At 38.5% G+C, this 22,638-nt stretch overlaps 1 protein-coding gene across 1 annotated transcript in view; it reads left to right on the top strand.

Annotated features, from left to right (window-relative positions):
* Positions 1 to 224: 224 nt before the first annotated feature.
* LOC128645652 (gastrin/cholecystokinin-like peptide) overlaps positions 225 to 22,638 on the top strand; it is a 133,128-nt gene continuing 110,714 nt past the window's right edge. The window contains exon 1 of the mRNA XM_053698788.1: positions 225 to 486. Within this exon, the coding sequence (XP_053554763.1) occupies positions 339 to 486 (148 nt within the window). The 5' untranslated portion in view covers positions 225 to 338. The remainder of the gene's footprint in view (positions 487 to 22,638) is intronic.

A 22,638-nucleotide genomic window follows, 5' to 3' on the forward strand; every position in this document is an offset into this window, starting at 1 on the left:
GACCCCAATTCTTAATGGACAATTCTTGGATAACATTTTCATTTGACATACTAGTTGTATCACAATTTGAAAAAAATGCCTTTAATTTAAGGCATCTAAAGAATTTATGTAAATCCTTTTCAAGTTTAAACCAGTCACCTGGAGAGTCCCTACAAAAGGAAAAACCTTTTGTCAAAACCTCTTCTTGTACCTTAGTGAGTTCAGTCCCGGAGATGTTAATTACACACGGCGGTTGCCGCGACGAGGTGTTCTCCTCTGCAAAGTTGTATTTCCTATTCCGACTCCTTGTGGGGCGATGCTTCCTCTCCCCTCTAGGACCTTTATGTCAGACTCCCCGGATGAGGAGTCAGAGGTGGTTTCCAAGTTACTTCCCCATCTTGGTGCTCTCTGGAATCTGCGTCGCCCGAAACCGGAAGTGCCTCTTTGTTCCCTTCCAGTTGGATCCCTGGTCCCGCTTGGTAGTCTTGCTTGTCTCTCAAGAATTTGGTACGTTTTTTAGCTTCTATTTCTTTGCGCAGTTCAGAGATCTTGTTGTTAACATAATTCAACTGTTTGTCAATATCTGGTGTTTTACCCAGTTCCTTTAGTGAACTCTCCAGCTGTTTAATCTTCATAGCTTTTTGTAAATATTCCACTGTGAGCACTATTATGTCCAAAGAACATTTATTCAATATCTGTTCAAATTTTGTGTAATATTCCTTATTGTTTGCTAACAAAGTTGGTCTGGTGCTCATTCTCAGCCCCCTTGGGATTCTCTTTACCCTATAGTATTCGGCTAGGGTAGATGCATGTAATTCATAAGACATGGTTTTCATTGATAATTTCTCATAGCTCTGCATATTCATTTCCGTTTGTGAAGTTTTTAAAAACTCTCTTGTCCCTCTAACTAGGGTAGTTATCCTTGCCACTTCCATATCCGTATATCCAAATACCTTTGTTCCTAGTATAGCTTCCATTTCTTCCATGATACCTTGTGCACGGATAACTGCAGTACACTAATATGCAATGTTCAATCCAGTAATCCAGGGTAAGCAGGTGTGCACGCCAACAGGTTACTCCAAATACCTGTAGCAATTAGTCAGACAATCCAATAAAAAAGGCAGCATTACCTGGAGTATGCAAAAATCTTCCTTTTATTGTCACACAAACAGGAGCAGGTATAAAAATGACTACGTTTCGGGTAACAAACCCTTAGTCATGTCAATTATACAAGTGCAACCTTTTACCTTTAAATACCTTAACCAGGTGTACTAACTCCTCCCCTTTAACTCTTCTTTTTCTGTTACATTCTTAGGTCAATCAAGCTCCCTCTAATGGCAAAAGAGAAAAAACTTTTTCAATTAAAATAAAAAAAATTACACCAATACATGTGGATATGTAGCAGGTCTATCCATTACAGAATTATTTAGAGGAAAATACTATTACATTGATTTTTTTATGTTTATCAACTACAGAAATATACCCAAATCAAAATCTCTATTCTTACCTTTAGGGTTACGAATACGATCGGGTTGATTGACACCCCATGCTAGCAGCCGACTGGCAGCGAATCTGCAGGGGGCGGCATTGCACAAGCAGTTTACCAGAACTGCTTGTGCAATGATAAATGCTGACAGCGTATGCTACAGCGGATCATGTCCGTGAGACATTGATAAATCGGCCCCATTGTAAAAACATTGACAAAATGATTTAACTATCGGCTAGATTACGAGTTGTGCGTTAAGGTAAAAAAGCAGCGTTAACAGGTCCTAACGCTGCTTTTTTACGGCCGCTGGTATTACGAGTCTTGCAGGTATAGGTGTGCCGCACACTTTTTTGGCCTTACCGCAAACCTACTTACGTAAATTTCGTAAAGCCTTTTTTCTATGGGACTTCCATAGCACTGGTATTACGAGTTTGATCTGGGAGGCCAAAAAGTGAGCGGTACAGCCTCTACCGACAAGATTCCTAACGCATTTTAAAGTCAGTAGTTATGAGTTTTACGCTACAAAGCTGTAGCATAAAACTCATAACTAAAATGCTAAAAAGTACACTAATACCCATAAACTACCTATTAACCCCTAAACCTAGGCCCTCCTGCATCGCAAACACTATAATAAAAATTTTAACCCCTAATCTGCCGCTCCGGACATCGCCGCCACTATAATAAACATATTAACCCCTAAACCGCCGCACTCCCGCCTCGCAAACACTAGTTAAATATTATTAACCCCTAATATGCTGCCCCCAACATCACCGCCACCTACATTATACTTATTAACCCCTAATCTTCCGCTCCAGACATCGCCGACACCTACATTATATTTATTAACCCCTAATCTGCTGCCCCCAACATCGCCGCCACCTACCTACATTTATTAACGCCTAATCTGCCCCCAACGTCACCGCCACTATTCTAAATTTATTAACCCCTAAACCTAAGTCTAACCCTAACCGTAACACCCCCTAACTTAAATATAATATAAATAAATCTAAATACAAATTCCTATCATTACCTAAATTATTCCTATTTAAAACTAAATACTTACCTATAAAATAAACCCTAAGCTAGCTACAATATAACTAATAGTTACATTGTATCTATCTTAGGGTTTATTTTACAGGCAAGTTTGTATTTATTTTAACTAGGTAGAATAGTTACTAAATAGTTATTAACTATTTAATAACTACCTAGCTAAAATAAATACAAATTGACCTGTAAAATAAAACCTAACCTAAGTTACAATAACACCTTACACTACACTACAATTAAATAAATTCCCTACATTAACCCCTTAACGACATACGTCGTACAGGGTACGTCTTGCACAAACTGGTCTTTAAAGACCAGCGACGTACCCTGTATGACGTTGGGGATTAAAGCGGCTGGAAGTGATCCTGATTGCTTCCAGCCGCTTTCAGGTTATTGCAATGATGCCTTGATATCGAGGCATCCTGCAATAAGTTTTTCCCCATCCGATGCAGAGAGAGCCACTCTGTGGCCCTCTCTGCACCGGACATCGATGGCCGCAATCGCTGGTGGGTGGCTATCGATGACTTGCTGTGTTCAGAGGTGCACGGGGGAGGCGGGCGGGCGCATGCACGGGGGGGGGGAGCGGGTGGGAACCATTACACTATGGAACAATTTGTTTAAATTTAGTGGAAGAGAGGGGGAATAAAAAATTTAATATTCATAATCGAAGTGATCTGGGAGGGGGTGGGGGTTTAGTCTTGGGGGGGAAGCTACACCACAGAAAAGTGGGGAAAAAATTAAAAATATATATTTTTTTGTAAACTGGGTACTGGCAGACAACTGGCTCCCAATAATGTGGAGGGGGAGGGTTAGAGAGCTGTTTGGGGAGGGATCAAGGAGGTTTGGGGCTAAGGGGGGATGCTACACCACAGCATATGTAAATATGCTAAAAAAAATAATTTTTTTTAAAAAACCTTTTATTTTAGTACTGGCAGACTTTCTGCCAGTACTTAAGATGGCGGGGACAATTGTGGGGTGGGGGAGCGAAGGGAGCTGTTTGGGAGGGTTCAGGGGGTCTGATGTGTCAGGTGGGAGGCTAATCTCTACACTAAAGCTAAAATTAACCCTGCAAGCTCCCTACAAACTACCTAATTAACCCCTTCACTGCTAGCCATAATACACGTGTGATGCGCAGCAGCATTTAGCGGCCTTCTAATTACCAGAAAGCAACGCCAAAGTCATATATGTCTGCTATTTCTGAACAAAGGGGATCCTACACTGCAGCATATGTAAATATGCTTAAAAAAAAACTTTTTATTTTAGTACTGGCAGACTTTCTGCCAGTACTTAAGATGGCGGGGACAATTGTGGGGTGGGGGAGGGAAGAGAGCTGTTTGGGAGGGATCAGGGTTCTGATGTGTCAGGTGGGAGGCTGATCTCTACACTAAAGCTAAAATTAACCCTGCAAGCTCCCTACAAGCTACCTAATTAATCCCTTCACTGCTGGGCATAATACAAATGTGGTGCGCAGCGGCCTTTAGGGGCCTTCTAATTACCAAAAAGCAATGGCAAAGCCATATATGTCTGCTATTTCTGAACAAAGGGGATCCCAGAGAAGCATTTACAACCATTTGTGCCATAATTGCACAAGCTGTTTGTAAATAATTGCAGTGAGAAACCTAAAATTGCGAAAAATGTAACTTTTTTTTAAATTAGATTGCATTTGGCGGTGAAATCGTGGCATTAAATATAACAAAATGGGCCTAGATCAATACTTTGGGTTGTCTACTACACTACAGCTAAAATTAATTCTGCAAGCTCCCTACATGCTCCCGAATTAACCCCTTCACTGCTGGGCATAATACACGTGTGGTGCACAGTGGCATTTAGCAGCCTTCTAATTACTAAAAAGCAACGTCAAAGCCATATATGTCTGCTATTTCTGAACAAAGGGGATCCCAGAGAAGCATTTACAACCATTTGTGCCATAATTGCACAAGTTGTTTGTAAATAATTTCTGTGAGAAACCTAAGGTTTGTGAAAAAAATTGTGAAAAAGTGAACAATTTTTTTTATTTGATCGCATTTAGCGGTGAAATGGTGGCATGAAATATACCAAAATGGGCCTAGATCAATACTTTGGGATGTCTTCTAAAACAAAAATATACATGTCAAGGGATATTCAGGTATTCCTGACAGATATCAGGGTCCCAAAGTAACTAGCGCTCATTTTGAAAAAAAGTGGTTTGGAAATAGTGCTACCTGTATTTATTGCCCTATAACTTGCAAAAAAAGCAAAGAACATGTTAACATTGGGTATTTCTAAACTCAGGACAAAATTTAGAAACTATTTAGCATGGTTGTTTTTTGGTGGTTGTAGACGTGTAACAGATTTTGGGGGTCAAAGTTAGAAAAAGTGTGGGTTTTTTTTACATTTTTTTCCTCATATTTTATAATATTTTTAATAGTAAATTATAAGATATGATGAAAATAATGGTATCTGTAGAAAGTCCATTTAGTGGCGAGAAAAACGGTATATAATATGTGTGGGTACAGTAAATGAGTAAGAGGAAAATTACAGCTAAACACAAACACCGCAGAAATGTAAAAATAGCCCTGGTCCTAAAGGTAGTTTAGAAATTGAAAAATGGCCTTGTCCTTAAGGGGTTAAATACAATTAAATAAATTAAATAAAATTAGCTAAATTACCAAAAAAAAAAAAAACACTAAATTACAGAAAATAAAAAGTAAATTACAAGATATTTATACTAATTACACCTAATCTAAGAGCCCTATCAAAATAAAAAAGTCCACTCAAAATAAAAAAAAAACCTAGCCTAAACTAAACTACCAATAGCCCTTAAAAGGGCCTTTTGCGGGGCATTGCCCCAAAGAAATAAGTTCTTTTACCTGTAAATAAAAAATACAAACACCCCCCAACAGTAAAACCCACCACCCACACAACCAACCCCCCAAATAAAAGCCTAACTAAAAAAACCTAAGCTCCTTATTGCCCTGAAAAGAGCATTTGGATGGGCATTGCCCTTAAAAGGGCATTTAGCTCTATTGCTGCCCAAAGCCCTAACCTAAAAAATAAACCCACCCAATACACCCTTAAAAAAACCTAACACTAACCCCCGAAGATTCACTTACCGGGAGAAGTCTTCATCCAAGCCTCAAGATTTCCTCAACGAAGCCGGCAGAAGTGGTCCTCCAGACGGGTAGAAGTGGTCCTCCAGTCGGGCAGAAGTCTTCAACCAGACGGCATCTTCTATCTTCATCCATCCCGCGAGGAGCGGCTCCATCTTCAAGACATCCGGCGTGGAGTATCCTCTTCCAACTAAGTCTTCTTGCTGAATGAATATCTCTTCTATCAGCCAATCGGAATTAAGGTAGAAAAAATCCTATTAACTGATGCAATCAGCCAATAGCATTGAACTTCAATCCTATTGGCTGATCCAATCAGCCAATAGGATTGAGCTCGTATTCTATTGGCTGATTGGAACAATGCCCTGCAAAAGGCCCTTTTAAGGGCTATTGGTAGTTTAGTTTAGGCTAAGGCTTTTTTTTTTATTTTGGGTGGGCTTTTTTTATTTTGATAGGGCTATTAGATTAGGTGTAATTAGTTTAACCCCTTAACGACCAAGGACGTACGCCACACGTCCTCAAAAAAAATACACTTAATGACCGAGGACGTGTGGCGTACGTCCTTGGTCTGGAAAGCAGCTGGAAGCGATCCTGCTCGCTTCCAGCTGCTTTCCGGTTATTGCAGTGATGCCTCGATATGGAGGCATCCTGCAATAACCCCCCTTGGCCATCCGATGCAGAGAGAGCCACTCTGTGGCCCTCTCTGCACCGGACATCGATGGCCGGTATCGTTGGTGGGTGGGAGCTTACGTGGGAGGCGGGTGGGCGGCCATCGATGTTGTGTATGGAGTGGAGGGGGGCGGGATCGGGGGCGGGACCCACTGGGGCGCGCACAGGGGCGCGCGCGTGCACGGGGGTTGGAGGGCGGGCGCGTGCACGGGGCGGGAGCGGGTGGGAACCGCTACACTACAGAAAAAAAAAGTAAAAAGTAAACAAAAAAAATAAAGTTTAAACATTAAAAATATATTCTAAGGGATCTGGAAGGGGTGGGGGGTTGGTCTTGGTGGAGGGGAAAGCTACACTACAGAAAATGGCTTTTTTTTTAATAAAATGGCAAATTTTTTGCAAAACTGGGTACTGGCAGACAGCTGCCAGTACCCAAGATGGCGCCCATTAAGGCAGAGGGGAAGGGTTAGAGAGCTGTTAGGTGGGGGATCAGTGAGGTTGGGGTCTAAGGGGGGATCATACACATCAGCATATGTAAATATGCTTTTTTTTTTTTTTTAAATGGCCAAATACCTTTTATTTTAGTACTGGCAGAGTTTCTGCCAGTACTTAAGATGGCGGGGACAATTGTGGGGTGGGGGAGGGAAGAGAGCTGTTTGGGAGGGATCAGGGGGTCTGATGTTTCAGGTGGGAGGCTGAGCTCTACACTAAAGATAAAATTAACCCTGCAAGCTCCCTACAAGCTACATAATTAACCCCTTCACTGCTAGCCATAATACACGTGTGATGCGCAGCGGCATTTAGAGGCCTTCTAATTACCAAAAAGCAATGCCAAAGCCATATATGTCTGCTATTTCTGAACAAAGGGGATCCCAGAGAAGCATTTACAACCATTTGTGCCATAATTACACAAGCTGTTTGTAAATAATTTCAGTGAGAAACCTAAAATTGAGAAAAATTTAACTTTTTTTTTAATTTGATCGCATTTGGCGGTGAAATGGTGGCATAAAATATACCAAAATTGGCCTAGATCAATACTTGGGGTTGTCTACTACACTACACTAAAGCTAAAACTATCCCAAAAAGCTCCCTACATGCTCCCTAATTAACCCCTTCACTGCTGGGCATAATACACGTGTGGTGCGCAGTGGCATTTAGCGGCCTTCTAATTACCAAAAAGCAACGCCAAAGTCATATATGTCTGCTATTTCTGAACAAAGGGGATCCCAGATAAGAATTTACAACAATTTATGCCATAATTGCACAAGCTGTTTGTAAATAATTTAAGTTAGAAACCAAAAGTTTGTGAAAAAATTTGTGAAAAGTGAACGATTTTTTGTATTTGATTGCATTTGGCGGTGAAATGGTGGCATGAAATATACCAAAATGGGCCTAGATCAATACTTTGGGTTGTCTACTAAAAAAAAATATATACATGTCAATGGATATTCAGAGATTCCTGAAAGATATCAGTGTTCTAATGTAACTAGCGCTAATTTTGAAAAGAAATGGTTTGGAAATAGCAAAGTGCTACTTGTATTTATGGCCCTATAGTTTACAAAAAAAGCAAAGAACATGTAAACATTGGGTATTTCTAAATTCAGGACAAAATTTAGAAATTATTTAGCATGGGTGTTTTTTGGTGGTTGTAGATGTGTAACAGATTTTGGGGATCAAAGTTAGAAAAAGTGTGTTTTTTTCCATTTTTTCCTCATATTTTATAAATTTTTTTATAGTAAATTATAAGATATGATGAAAATAATGGTATCTTTAGAAAGTCCATTTAATGGCGAGAAAAACGGTATATAATATGTGTGGGTACAGTAAATGAGTAAGAGGAAAATTACAGCTAAACACAAACACCTCAAAAATGTAAAAATAGCCTTGGTCCCAAACGGACAGAAAATGGAAAAGTGCTGTGGTCATTAAGGGGTTAAAGATCTTGTAATTTGTTTTTTATTTTCTGTAATTTAGTTTTTTTGTTTTGTAATTTAGCTAATTTTATTTAATTTATTTAATTGTATTTAATGTAGGGAATTTATTTAATTGTAGTGTAGTGTTAGGTGTTATTGTAACTTAGGTTAGGTTTTATTTTACAGGTAAATTTGCATTTATTTTAGCTAGGTAGTTAGTAAATAGTTAATAACTATTTAGTAACTATTATACCTAGTTAAAATAAATACAAACTTGCCTGTATAATAAAAATAAACCCTAAGCTAGATACAATGTAGTTATATTGTAGCTAGCTTAGGGTTTATTTTATAGGTAAGTATTTAGTTTTAAATAGGAATTATTTAGTTAATGATAGGAATTTGCATTTAGATTTATTTAAATTATATTTAAGTTAGGGGGTGTTAGGGTTAGGCTTAGATTTAGGGGTTAATAAATATACTATAGTAGCAGCGACGTTGGGGGCGGCAGATTAGGGGTCAATAAATGTAGGTAGGTTGCGGCGACATTGAGGGAGGGAGATTAGGGGTTAATAAATATAATGTAGGTGTCGGCGATGTTGGGGGCAACAGATTAGGTCTTAATAAGTATAATGTAGGTGGCGGCGATGTCCGGAGCGGCAGATTAGGGGTTAATAAGTATAATGTAGGTGTCTGCGATGTCGGGGCAGCAGATTAGGGATTAATAAGTGTAAGATTAGGGGTGTTTAGACTTGGGGTTCATGTTAGGGTGTTAGGTGTAAACATAAATTTAGTTTCCCCATAGGAATCAATGGGGCTGCGTTACTGACTTTTACGCTGCTTTTTTGCAGGTGTTAGACTTTTTCTCAGCCGACTCTCCCCATTGATGTCTATGGGGAAATCGTGCACAAGCACGTATAACCAGCTCACCGCATACTTAAGCAGCGCTGGTATTGGAGTGCAGTGTGGAGCTCAATTTTGCTCTACGCTCACTTCTTGTCTTTTAATGCCGGGTTTGTAAAAACCTGTAATACCAGCGCTGTAGGGAAGTGAGTGGTGAGAAAAAACTGCACGTTAGCACCGCACCCCTCATAACGCAAAACTCTTAATCTAGGCGTTTGTAAGTAATGGTCCAATGTCGAAGAAAAAGCTGTAACTATCCTATTTCTCAAGAAAGTAAAATACCCTAAACACTTAGATGCCTATAGGCCAATTTCCTTACTAAATATAGATTACAAGATCTTAGCTTCTATAATTGCAGACTTAAGGGACTCCTAGGTGACTTAATTCACTCTAATCAACTTGGGTTCATGAATGGTAGGAGCTATGTGGTTAATATTAGAAAGATCTGCATTATACTAGATTATTTTTGGAATCTAAAAGATAAGGATAACAGAACAAATACAGCTATGATTGCAATAGAAGCAGAAAAAGCCTTTGACGCAGTTCAATGGAACCACCTATTTATGTCTTTGGAAAGATTTGGTTTCTCAGGTTATGATGCTAACTTTATAAAAGCAATCTATAATAATCCTATATCAGTGATATCAGTAAATGGCTTAGATTCCCCAGAAGTCAGATTGGAAAGGGGAACAAGGCAGGGTTTCCCTCTCTCACCACTTCTTTTAAATATTGCTATTGAATCACTAGCAATAAAACTATGTCAGGATTTACGAGGGGCCATGTGTAATATTATTGAAGAAAAAGTCTTGTTATTTGCAGATGATATATTAATTCTTGTTTGTGATACAAAGAATATACTTTTGTTGATGGAAACTATTATCAATTATGGATCTTTTTCAGTTAAAAAAAACTAGAGACTCAATAAAATTAAGTCTATTTAAAGTAGTTGATAAAATACTGTACCTGGGCATCTGGCTCAGTAGGAATCCAGCAGATCGGTATGATTATAACTTTAAACCAGTCTTGCACTCCCAGACTTAGAAAAATATAATTTATGTTAAAATTCTTTTTATTTTATTCCAAAACAGCATGTGATACAAAAAAAAATAGAAAATGCATAATAAATATACTATTATACAGTAATTATTTTTCTTATATATTCACAATTCCCCCCCCCCCCCGCCCCCTAAATTGTCTTATATTGATGAAAGAGCAAGTTGGATTAATTTTGACCTTATAGTAGAGTTCTTCTCATCTATCCCATGAAAGGATTTCAAGTCCCGTCGGTCTTTGTTGCTCCATTATTTGTCTTTCTGCTTTTGCTCTTTCTATCTGTCTAGGAAAGGTGAGGAGTAATGTGTCCTTTCCATCTACTGAATGATATAACTTTAAATGGAACGAGTTTTTTTTAAATGTACTATACATAAACAAATAAACATACTTCAACCATAGTAACTAACAGCTAGATTACAAGTTATGCGCGCTATAGGGAAATTAACGAACGCAACAAAAGTTGCATTATTTAACTCCCTATAGCGCAGCCATTACAAGTTTTCAAACAGCCGGCTTGTGCGTGCGATATGGTTGAGTTGAGCTCCATATTGCACAAAATACAAGCGCTGTTTTGACGTGCTTGTGCACACTTCCCCTATAGACATCAATGAGGAGAGCGGGTCAGAAAGAAACCTAACACCTGTGATCGCGGAATGAAAAGCTCCATAACGCAGCCCCATTGATATATATGGGGAAAATAAAAGTTACATTTAAACCTAACACCCTAACACCCTAACATAAACCCAGAGTCCAAACACCCCTAATCTGCCGCCCCAACATCGCTGCCACCTACCTACAGTTATTAACTCCTAATCTGAAGCTCCCGATATCGCTGCCACCTAAAAATTATTAACCCTTAATCTGACGCTCCCGATATTGCAGCCACTATATTAAAGTTATTAACCCCTATTCCGCCGCTCCCCAACATCGCTGCCACTAAATACAGGTATTAACCCCTAAACCTCTGGCCTCCCACATCACTACCACTAAATAAACCTATTAAACCCTAAACTGCCAGCCCCCCACATCGCAACAACCTAAATTAAACTATTGACCCCTAAACCTAACCCTAACGTAACCCTAACACCCCCTCTAAGGTAACTTGAACCTTGGATTACCTTCGTTAAGCCTCATAGACTATCGTTGGCATTCTACTGTCAGCTCCCTGAAATATTGTTTATTTTTAGCACACTAACATCACGAGCACACAGCTTTCTAGAGGAAATAAAGGACATTGGAAATAAACAACACTCTTTACTGGACATTTGCTTGTTATTGAGAAAATTGTCAAAAATTGTTGAATATGTCTATGAGGCTTAACGAAGGTAATCCAAGGTTCTAGTTACCTCCGGGTGCTCAGCTGTCCTGCTTTTCGGTACTTTACTGCCAGCTTCACAGCATAAGTAGCAGAGCTTTACCTGTCAGCCGATTCCCCTTTGGTATGGTTGTGGAGTACAGGTTTAAATATCTAGACCTTGTACTTTGTTTACTACAAAGCCTCTGTAAGAGATTATCTTCAGTTCCAATACTGGATCACTCACAGATTGGATTTCATTTTACAGCAAAGTGATTTTGGACTTCCTATCATCAAGTGTGGTAATTTCCTTGACTAAGGACATTTAGTCAATTTCTCTCTCTCTCTTTTCAAGGATCTGATTTTTTTAGATATAAGTTCACTTTAGATTTTGATTTTCTTTTTGTATATTGTATGTTTTCTTTTGTTATTGTGATACTAACATGTACCATATTACATTGCATGATATGTTTGAGGACTTAGTTGTAAGTTCCTCTACTCTGGTGTAATTAAATCTTTAGATACCTACTGTATATCCACTGTTTTTGTGTGTTGATCTCTACCAGTTAGGAGGGGTATATGTTTATGTATCCAGCCTTATTTTTATTAAAAGGTATTGGGGCAAGAGTGCTGTCATAAGTACTTTTTTGTTCTTCTTTATATTTACAACTTTACATATAACTGCCTGGATCGTTACTCTTACCTTGGAGTCTTTTACACCTCTGGACAACACTACCATATTACCTGAGGCTAGTGATGGACAGTTATAACATAATTTGTTTCTCATGTTGCGTACTATACGGATCATACACATTAGATTCAGATACTGTAGATACTTGGGTAGTATTAATACTCTATATTTATACATTATGGTTTCTCTCACATTAGTTTAAGTCAGTTTTTGCAGAGCTTCATGCTGTTGATACATCCTGTTGATATACCCTTATTACCTTCCTGGTCTACTGCTGAACGCAGGAGGCCTGGTTAATTATTACACTAATCATAAACCCCACTATAGCTCTACCTACGATATTATATATTGCTACTGATCTTAAGAGGTCATCTGATCATTACTAAGCTCTTCTAAAGGCCCCTGCTAGCCAATTTTATGTTACAGCCTTTAATCACATTGAGTTAGTATAAGTATCCTTACCAGACTATCTTACACCTAGGAACCTATGATATACGGATTATTATAGTACTCTATATTATTATTATTTTTATTATTCTTTATTTATAAAGCGCCAACAGATTCCGGAGCGCTGCCCATGGGTACAAGGATAACAGTACAATGGAGAAACAATATGATAAAAGACAAAATTTTACTAACAAATACAGGGGGAATTGAGGGCCCTATTCCTGTGGGAACTTAAAGTCTATATAATAACAAACACAACTCAATGTCCATGCCAGACAACTTTACATATAAAAGTTTTTCACATAGAGAGCACTAGAGTCCTCCCTATAATCTGGAGTTCTAATAAGGGTTTTCGCTAGACAGTGCTTATACTACGTTGATAACTCCCCTTGATCAATATGGACCAGAAAATGATCCTATATATTTTAATATCCTGTTAATATCTGTGTAAGGGTAAGTAGTATAGTAAGAAGATATCTGGCCTCATTATCCATATTCGTTTTTACTAATTTTTTTATTTAATTTCCAATATTATCTTATGTAAACAGTTTTTTTCTGATGTTTTATATGAAACTTAGGTACATGTTCTCCTTCCAATGAATTGTTATCTCTTTGGGGCCTATCTATCAAGCTCCGAATGGAGCTTGAGGCCCCGTGTTTCTAGCGAGTCTTCAGACTCGCCAGAAACACCAGTTATGAAGCAAGCGGAATTTAACCCAATCGAGTATGATCGGGTTGATTGACACTCCCCTGCTGGCGGCCGATTGGCCGCGAGTCTGCAGGGTGCGGCGTTGCACCAGCAGCTCTTGTGAGCTGCTGGTGCAATGCTGAATACAGAGAGCGTATTGCTCTCTGCATTCAGCGATGTCTGTCGGACCTGATCCGCACTGTCGGATCAGGTCCGACAGACATTTGTTAAATATGCCTCTTTATCTTTAGTGTGTAACATGTTCAATTTCTTCTAAGCAATGTAATGCAATGTTGATACATAATTACTCTGCCTACGCTAACAAGGTTTTCATTGATTTTTTTTTAGTAAACATGAATGAGCCCATGGATGATATCACCTTAATATACTCATCTCTTAATAAGTCAACATTTAAACAAAATGTTTATTTGTGCTCTCTAAACAGTGGAGTACCATATATACCATATCAATTTACACCTCTAGTTGTGCGTTAACCCCACGGAGCTATGTTATGTTATGGACACTTGTTTACTTATGGCGTCTGACTGTCGTTGGGTGTGGGGCCCGTGCTCAGATGACAGGATCTATCTATAATGGTACGGATGCTTTTGTGTCTAACTCTGAGCCAACGTAGACCATATCACATTCTGCTGTTATTGAGGCAGGTACAGTTTTATATTGGGGTTACTTCCATTTAGAATATATTCCTCACACCCTAGTTACTATTTTACTATTATGCGTTATACACTTCCAGATCTTTATCAACATTTTATTGAATATCTTTACTTCAAAATTAATAACATTAGCATATGCTGCCAGTTATATATACTTACTAATAGAAGGCTGATGCTTCCCATTACTGATGATGCCCCCATACATCTAGCTAAACTACAATAGGCTGTTTAACGACCCCAGTGTTACCAGAAACTACAGGAGAACCCCTTGACCTGTTGTATGATCGTTCTCCGCCCTCCACCCTTCATATAGAACTCTAAGACTTTTTGATTGTGATCAGAGTCTCATTACGCGGTTTCCCTTGAAACATATCGCACTTAACAATAATATCTTCCCAACTAGATATCCAGACTTAGGTGGCTCATATATGTTCTTGTTTACACTTTCTCATATATTATGATCCACAGTTTACTATTTATTCTTTACATGACTTTGGCTTCATATGAAGCATTTCTTATTTTGTTTTATGGGTAACTATACAATACTGTCTATTGTAAAACTATCATCCTTTTTTTTAGTTTTTGTATGTATTATCACTTGGAAAAAGTCTTTACTCTTTATATCACATGCATACTGTACAATACTACATGTTGTAAACTTTTTTATGTTGTAATATTTGAAAAACTATAAAAATTATCACTTGGAAAAAGTCTTTACTCTTTATATCACATGCATACTGTACAATACTACATGTTGTAAACTTTTTTATGTTGTAATATTTGAAAAACTATAAAAATTATCACTTGGAAAAAGTCTTTACTCTTTATATCACATGCATACTGTACAATACTACATGTTGTAAACTTTTTTATGTTGTAAAAATGCTGGGAAGTATTTTAAAATAAATGTCAAAAATAAGCAAAATCGCTACATAGCCATACTGCCTTGATTAGTCTGATCCACCCCCCTAGTTTACAGCAGCTTATTTGCTTCTAGGCATGCTCCAGCAGATAATGAGTGTTGAAGTCTTGCATTCTACCAAATCAAAGGTGGATTTAGATATAGCCATAGAAGGAATTGTGTGGGGGGAGTTAGAGCTGTACAATTTGGAAACTTAAAAGAAAGGGTTAATGGGGAGGCACTGCAGTATACATTTGCAGGTAAAGTAATTAAAGTACATATTATTATATTTTGTCTCTATCCCAACTTGTTTTATGTCTCTTTAAAGGAACAGTCTAGTCAAAATTAGTTTCATGATTAAGATGGAGCATGCAATTTTAAGCAACTTTCTAATTTACTCCTACTATCAATTTTTCTTTGTTCTCTTGGAATTTTTATTTGAATGTAAGCTTATGAGCCAGATCATTTTTTTTTCAGCACCTAGTTAGTGCTTGCCGATTGGTGGCTACATTCAGACATCAATCAGAAAGTGATACCCAGGTTCTGAACCAAAAATGGGCAGGCTGTTATGCTTACATTCTTGCTTTTTCAAATAAAGATACCAAGAGAAAGAAGAAAAAATGATAACAGGAGTAAATTAGAAAGTTGCTTAAAATAGCCTGCTCTATCTGAATCATGAAAGTTTAATTTTGACTAGACTATTCCTTTAAGGGAGCTAAGATTGAAGGGTTTTAATTACTTTCTCCTCCCCATCCAACTTAGTTCTGTGCAGGTGCCCAGACCTTCCAGGTTTCCGGCCACCAGGGATGTGGGTGTAATTGCAGGGGGTGCAGGCCCTGATGAGCTAAGAAACCGGCACCATCTCTCCCCATCACAGATTAGTGTGTGTTTGTTTTTTAAATGTCATATTTGTTCCAGATTCTCAAGAAATTTTCAAGTAATCATAGGTAAAAAGAGAAATATAGCTAAATAAAAATGATCCACATCTTCTGAGCACTTAGATAGCGAACATGCATATCATTAGTCAGCCCAGACTTGTAACATGAGAGAGAGAGAGAAGAGAGAGAAGAGAGAGAAGAGAGAGAAAAGAGAGAGAAGAGAGAGAGAAGAGAGAGAAGAGAGAGAAGAGAGAGAGAAGAGAGAGAAGAAGAGAGAAGAAGAGAGAGAAGAAGAGAGAGAAGAGAGAGAAGAGAGAGAAGAGAGAGAGAAGAGAGAGAAGAGAGAGAAGAAGAGAGAGAAGAGAGAGAAGAAGAGAGAGAAGAGAGAGGAGAGAGAGGAGAGAGAGGAGAGAGAGGAGAGAGAGGAGAGAGAGGAGAGAGAGGAGAGAGAGGAGAGAGAGGAGGGAGAGGAGAGAGAGGAGAGAGAGGAGAGAGAGGAGAGAGAGAGAGAGAGAGAGAGAGAGAGAGAGAGAGAGAGAGAGAGAGAGAGAGAGAGAGAGAGAGAGAGAGAGAGAGAGAGAGAGAGAGAGAGAGAGAGAGAGAGAAAAGAAGCGTGAAAAATAGCGCAAAAATAGGCACCTTCAGACCGCAAATGATAAAAAATGTCAAAGTTTAATATGCCAAGCTAAAAACCGAATAACCGTAGCACGGTATATAAAAAAATACAAAATACTTATCACATCCCAATGTGAACAGGAACATTAGCAAACATGTTTCGTGCCTGCGCACTTGATCACTGCATAGGTAATTACCTGTGCACACCTGCTATTTAAAGGGGCAAGCACCCCTATGAATTTAAAGATACAGTATCTTAATACTTTGATGTACATGTATGTTGTAGTAATAGGGAGTATAGTTTAAACCTTTATAATTTAAATATATCTAACTAGGTATATTTATGTCTTTACATAATATTATTGTTTACATGAAAACTAGAAAGATACATTATATATTCACATATAAACCCTTAAAGAGAAAGAAAATTAGAGGAAATATTATTATTTTTTAATGGACTCGCCAATATAAAAATATTTGGCTTACTAGTTGAAAAGAAGATCTATTAAGGATACCTATGGCAATTTTATATGTTCAACTTTAAGAAAAAAAAAATATATGATGATTCATGTAAAAGTATCAAGATCTCTTCTGATGTTTAGACCATGAGGAATGGTAGTCTTAAGGACAAACATCCAGTATATTTCTCGCTTGTTTAATTTATTCTCTCTGCTGCCTCCTCTTTTCCAAAATGGGACATGATCGATACCTTGTATACAAAGTTTTGAAATATCTGAATTGTGGCATTCCCTAAAAATGTCTGGCCACTGGGGTGTCAGAATCAGCATCTTCTAATGACCTCAAGTGTTGTAAAAATCTGTCCTTTAGTGAGTGTTTAGTTTTCCCTGTCTACTGTTTTCCACATAATTGGCAAGTTAATAAATACACTACGTGTGTAGCAATTGATGTAAAATTTTATATTGTGCTCTTGATCTGTAGTGTTAAGACTTAAATTTTGGTCCCTCCAAAACATGTCAACATGTCTTGCAAATTGGGCATCTGCATTTATAAAATCCTGTTTTTTTTAGGTAACCACGTCTGGTTAGAACCAGATGGTAAATCTGAGGGAGATAGTGAATTACCTAAGGTTTTTCCCCTTCTGGTGACATAATCACAACCTTCATGTAAAATTTCCTTGATTACTGGATCTGTATCTAATATATGCAATGAGTCCTTAATAATATTAAGCATGCTGCGGCAGATAAAAAGAAAAACAAATTAAACATGAATTTTCAAGTCTCCTGAACACCTAGATACCAAACATATTAAGTAGCTTAAACCCAATAGCTACTACACCGAACAAAGTTGCAACATGGCATGGTGCTTTGATGACAGAACTAAAAATGGCATCCCACAAACCCAATTTAACCAATAAATATGTATATTTTTACTAAAAGTGGGAAAAAATCCAAAAAAGGATTAAGCAAAAGTGGGACACTGGATTAGAAAAAATTTTTGGTAGTGACCAAGCGCTAAGGTGATTCCTCGAGCTGTGCACAAAAGGCTCCTAACTAGCCCCGGAAAAATACAAAATGGCAAGAGTGGTGTGTACAGCGCCTAAGGCTGAGGAATATGGGGCAATCGGCTGAATTATAAAAAACAATATTATAAAAACAATATTTATTTACACTCTAAGGTGTGCGGCCATAATGTTATAGTAAATTTAGATATTAAAATATACAATAAAATTAACAATAAATTATTCCTTCATGGATCCATGATATAAAAACAATAGGAATACATATAACAAAAAATTCTGATACAGTAAAAAATCTTATAGCAGATAAAGGTAGGGTACTGGCGTTGTATATTTACCGCCACTGCAACTCTCGATACCAGCGGTGCTTACGGACGCGGCCAGCTTCAAAAACGTGCTCGTGCACGATTCCCCCATAGAAAACAACGGGGCCATTTGAGCTGAAAAAAACCTAACACCTGCAAAAAAGCAGCGTTCAGCTCCTAACGCAGCACCATTGTTTCCTATGGGGAAACACTTCCTACGCCTGCACCTAACACCCTAACATGTACCCCGAGTCTAAACACCCCTAACCTTACACTTATTAACCCCTAATCTGACGCCCCCGCTATCGCTGACACCTGCATATTTTTTTTAACCCCTAATCTGCCGCTCCGTACACCGCCGCTAACTACATTATACCTATGTACCCCTAATCTGCTGCCCCTAACATCGCCGACCCCTATATTATATGTATTAACCCCTAATCTGCCACCCCTGCTATCGCTGACCCCTGCATATTATTATTAACCCCTAATCTGCCGCTCCGTACACCGCCGCTACCTACATTATACCTATGTACCCCTAATCTGCTGCCCCTAACACCGCCGACCCCTATATTATATTTATTAACCCCTAATCTGCCCCCCACAACGTCGCCTCCACCTACCTACACTTATTAACCCCTAATCTGCCGACCGCACCGCTACTATAATAAATGTATTAACCCCTAATCTGCCTCACTCCCGCCTCAATAACACTATAATAAATAGTATTAACCCCTAATCTTCCCTCACTAACATCGCCGACACCTAACTTCAAACATTAACCCCTAATCTGCCAACCGGAGCTCACCACTATTCTAATAAATTTTTTAACCCCTAAAGCTAAGTCTAACCCTAACACTAACACCCCCCCTAAGTTAAATATAATTTTTATCTAACAAAATAAATTAACTCTTATTATATAAATTAATCCTATTTAAAGCTAAATACTTACCTGTAAAATAAATCCTAATATAGCTACAATATAAATTATAATTATATTGTAGCTATTTTAGGATTAATATTTATTTTACAGGCAACTTTGTAATTATTTTAACCAGGTACATTAGCTAAAATAGTTAAAATAATTACAAAATTACCTGTAAAATAAATCCTAACCTAAGTTACAATTAAACCTAACACTACACTAGCAATAAATTAATTAAATAAAATACCTACACTTATCTACAATTAAACCTAACACTACACTATCAATAAATTAATTAAATACAATACCTACAAATAACTACAATTAAATAAACTAACTAAAGTACAAAAAATAAAAAAGAACTAAGTTACAAAAAATAAAAAAATATTTACAAACATTAGAAAAATATTACAACAATTTTAAACTAATTACACCTACTCTAAGCCCCCTAATAAAATAACAAAGACCCCCAAAATAAAAAAATGCCCTACCCTATTCTAAATTAAAAAAGTTCAAAGCTCTTTTACCTTACCAGCCCTGAAAAGGGCCATTTGCGGGGCATGCCCCAAATAATTCAGCTCTTTTGCCTGTAAAAAAACCCATAAAATAACCCCCCCTCCAACATTACAACCCACCACCCACATACCCCTAATCTAACCCAAACCCCCTTAAATAAACCTAACACTAAGCCCATGAAGATCTTCCTACCTTATCTTCACCATGCCAGGTTCACCGATCGCTCCAGGCTCCGAAATCTTCATCCATGCCCAAGCGGGGGCTGGCGATCCATAATCCGGCTGAAATCTTCTATCAAGCAGCGGCTGAAGAGGTCCAGAAGAGGCTCCAAAGTCTTCATCCTATCCTGGAAGAAGAGGAGATCCGGACCGGCAACCATCTTGATCCAAGCGGCATCTTCTATCTTCATCCGATGAGGAACGGCTCCATCTTGAAGACCTCCAGCGCGGATCAATCTTCTTCTTCTGACGTCCAAGTGAAGAATGAAGGTTCCTTTAAGGGACGTCAACCAAGATGGCGTCCCTCGAATTCCGATTGGCTGATAGGATTCTATCAGCCAATCGGAATTAAGGTAGGAATGTTCCGATCAGCCAATAGAATGCGAGCTCAATCTGATTGGCTGATTGGATCAGCCAATAGGATTGAACTTGATTCTGATTGGCTGATTCCATTTTTCTACCTTAATTCGAGGGACGCCATCTTGGATGACGTCCCTTAAAGGAACCTTCATTCTTCAGTTGGACGTCGGAAGAAGAAGATTGATCCGCGCTGGAGGTCTTCAAGATGGAGCCGTTCCTCATCGGATGAAGATAGAAGATGCCGCTTGGATCAAGATGGTTGCCGGTCCGGATCTCCTCTTCTTCCCGGATAGGATGAAGACTTTGGAGCCTCTTCTGGACCTCTTCAGCCGCCGCTTGAGAGATTTCAGCCGGATTATGGATCGCCAGCCCCCGCTTGGGCTTGGATGAAGATTTCGGAGCCTGGAGCGATCGGTGAACCTGGCATGGTGAAGATAAGGTAGGAAGATCTTCATGGGCTTAGTGTTAGGTTTATTTAAGGGGGGTTTGGGTTAGATTAGGGGTATGTGGGTGGTGGGTTGTAATGTTGGGGGGGTATTGTATGTTTTTTTTTACAGGCAAAAGAGCTGAATTATTTGGGGCATGCCCCGCAAATGGCCCTTTTCAGGGCTGGTAAGGTAAAAGAGCTTTGAACTTTTTAAATTTAGAATAGGGTAGGGCATTTTTTTTATTTTGGGGGTCTTTGTTATTTTATTAGGGGGCTTAGAGTAGGTGTAATTAGTTTAAAATTGTTGTAATATTTTTCTAATGTTTGTAAATATTTTTTTATTTTTTGTAACAGTTCTTTTTTATTTTTTGTACTTTAGTTAGTTTATTTAATTGTAGTTATTTGTAGGTATTGTATTTAATTAATTTATTGATAGTGTAGTGTTAGGTTTAATTGTAGATAATTGTAGGTATTTTATTTAATTAATTTACAGGGAGTGCAGAATTATTAGGCAAGTTGTATTTTTGAGGATTAATTTTATTATTGAACAACAACCATGTTCTCAATGAACCCAAAAAACTCATTAATATCAAAGCTGAATAGTTTTGGAAGTAGTTTTTAGTTTGTTTTTAGTTATAGCTATTTTAGGGGGATATCTGTGTGTGCAGGTGACTATTACTGTGCATAATTATTAGGCAACTTAACAAAAAACAAATATATACCCATTTCAATTATTTATTTTTACCAGTGAAACCAATATAACATCTCAACATTCACAAATATACATTTCTGACATTCAAAAACAAAACAAAAACAAATCAGTGACCAATATAGCCACCTTTCTTTGCAAGGACACTCAAAAGCCTGCCATCCATGGATTCTGTCAGTGTTTTGATCTGTTCACCATCAACATTGCGTGCAGCAGCAACCACAGCCTCCCAGACACTGTTCAGAGAGGTGTACTGTTTTCCCTCCTTGTAAATCTCACATTTGATGATGGACCACAGGTTCTCAATGGGGTTCAGATCAGGTGAACAAGGAGGCCATGTCATTAGATTTTCTTCTTTTATACCCTTTCTTGCCAGCCACGCTGTGGAGTACTTGGACGCGTGTGATGGAGCATTGTCCTGCATGAAAATCATGTTTTTCTTGAAGGATGCAGACTTCTTCCTGTACCACTGCTTGAAGAAGGTGTCTTCCAGAAACTGACAGTAGGACTGGGAGTTGAGCTTGACTCCATCCTCAACCCGAAAAGGCCCCACAAGATTTGATGATACCAGCCCAAACCAGTACTCCACCTCCACCTTGCTGGCGTCTGAGTCGGACTGGAGCTCTCTGCCCTTTACCAATCCAGCCACGGGCCCATCCATCTGGCCCATCAAGACTCACTCTCATTTCATCAGTCCATAAAACCTTAGAAAAATCAGTCTTGAGATATTTCTTGGCCCTGTCTTGACGTTTCAGCTTGTGTGTCTTGTTCAGTGGTGGTCGTCTTTCAGCCTTTCTTACCTTGGCCATGTCTCTGAGTATTGCACACCTTGTGCTTTTGGGCACTCCAGTGATGTTGCAGCTCTGAAATATGGCCAAACTAGTGGCAAGTGGCATCTTGGCAGCTGCACGCTTGACTTTTCTCAGTTCATGGGCAGTTATTTTGCGCCTTGGTTTTTCCGCACGCTTCTTGCGACCCTGTTGACTATTTTGAATGAAACGCTTGATTGTTCGATGATCACGCTTCAGAAGCTTTGCAATTTTAAGAGTGTTGCATCCCTCTGCAAGATATCTCACTATTTTTGACTTTTCTGAGCCTGTCAAGTCCTTCTTTTGACCCATTTTGCCAAAGGAAAGGAAGTTGCCTAATAATTATGCACACCTTATATAGGGTGTTGATGTCATTAGACCACACCCCTTCTCATTACAGAGATGCACATCACCTAATATGCTTAATTGGTAGTAGGCTTTCGAGCCTATACAGCTTGGAGTAAGACAACATGCATAAAGAGGATGATGTGGTCAAAATACTCATTTGCCTAATAATTCTGCACTCCCTGTATTGCTAGTGTAGTGTTAGGTTTAATTGTAACTTAGGTTAGGA

The sequence above is a fragment of the Bombina bombina genome, chromosome 1, assembly GCF_027579735.1.
Source record: "Bombina bombina isolate aBomBom1 chromosome 1, aBomBom1.pri, whole genome shotgun sequence".
Lineage (NCBI taxonomy): Eukaryota > Metazoa > Chordata > Amphibia > Anura > Bombinatoridae > Bombina > Bombina bombina.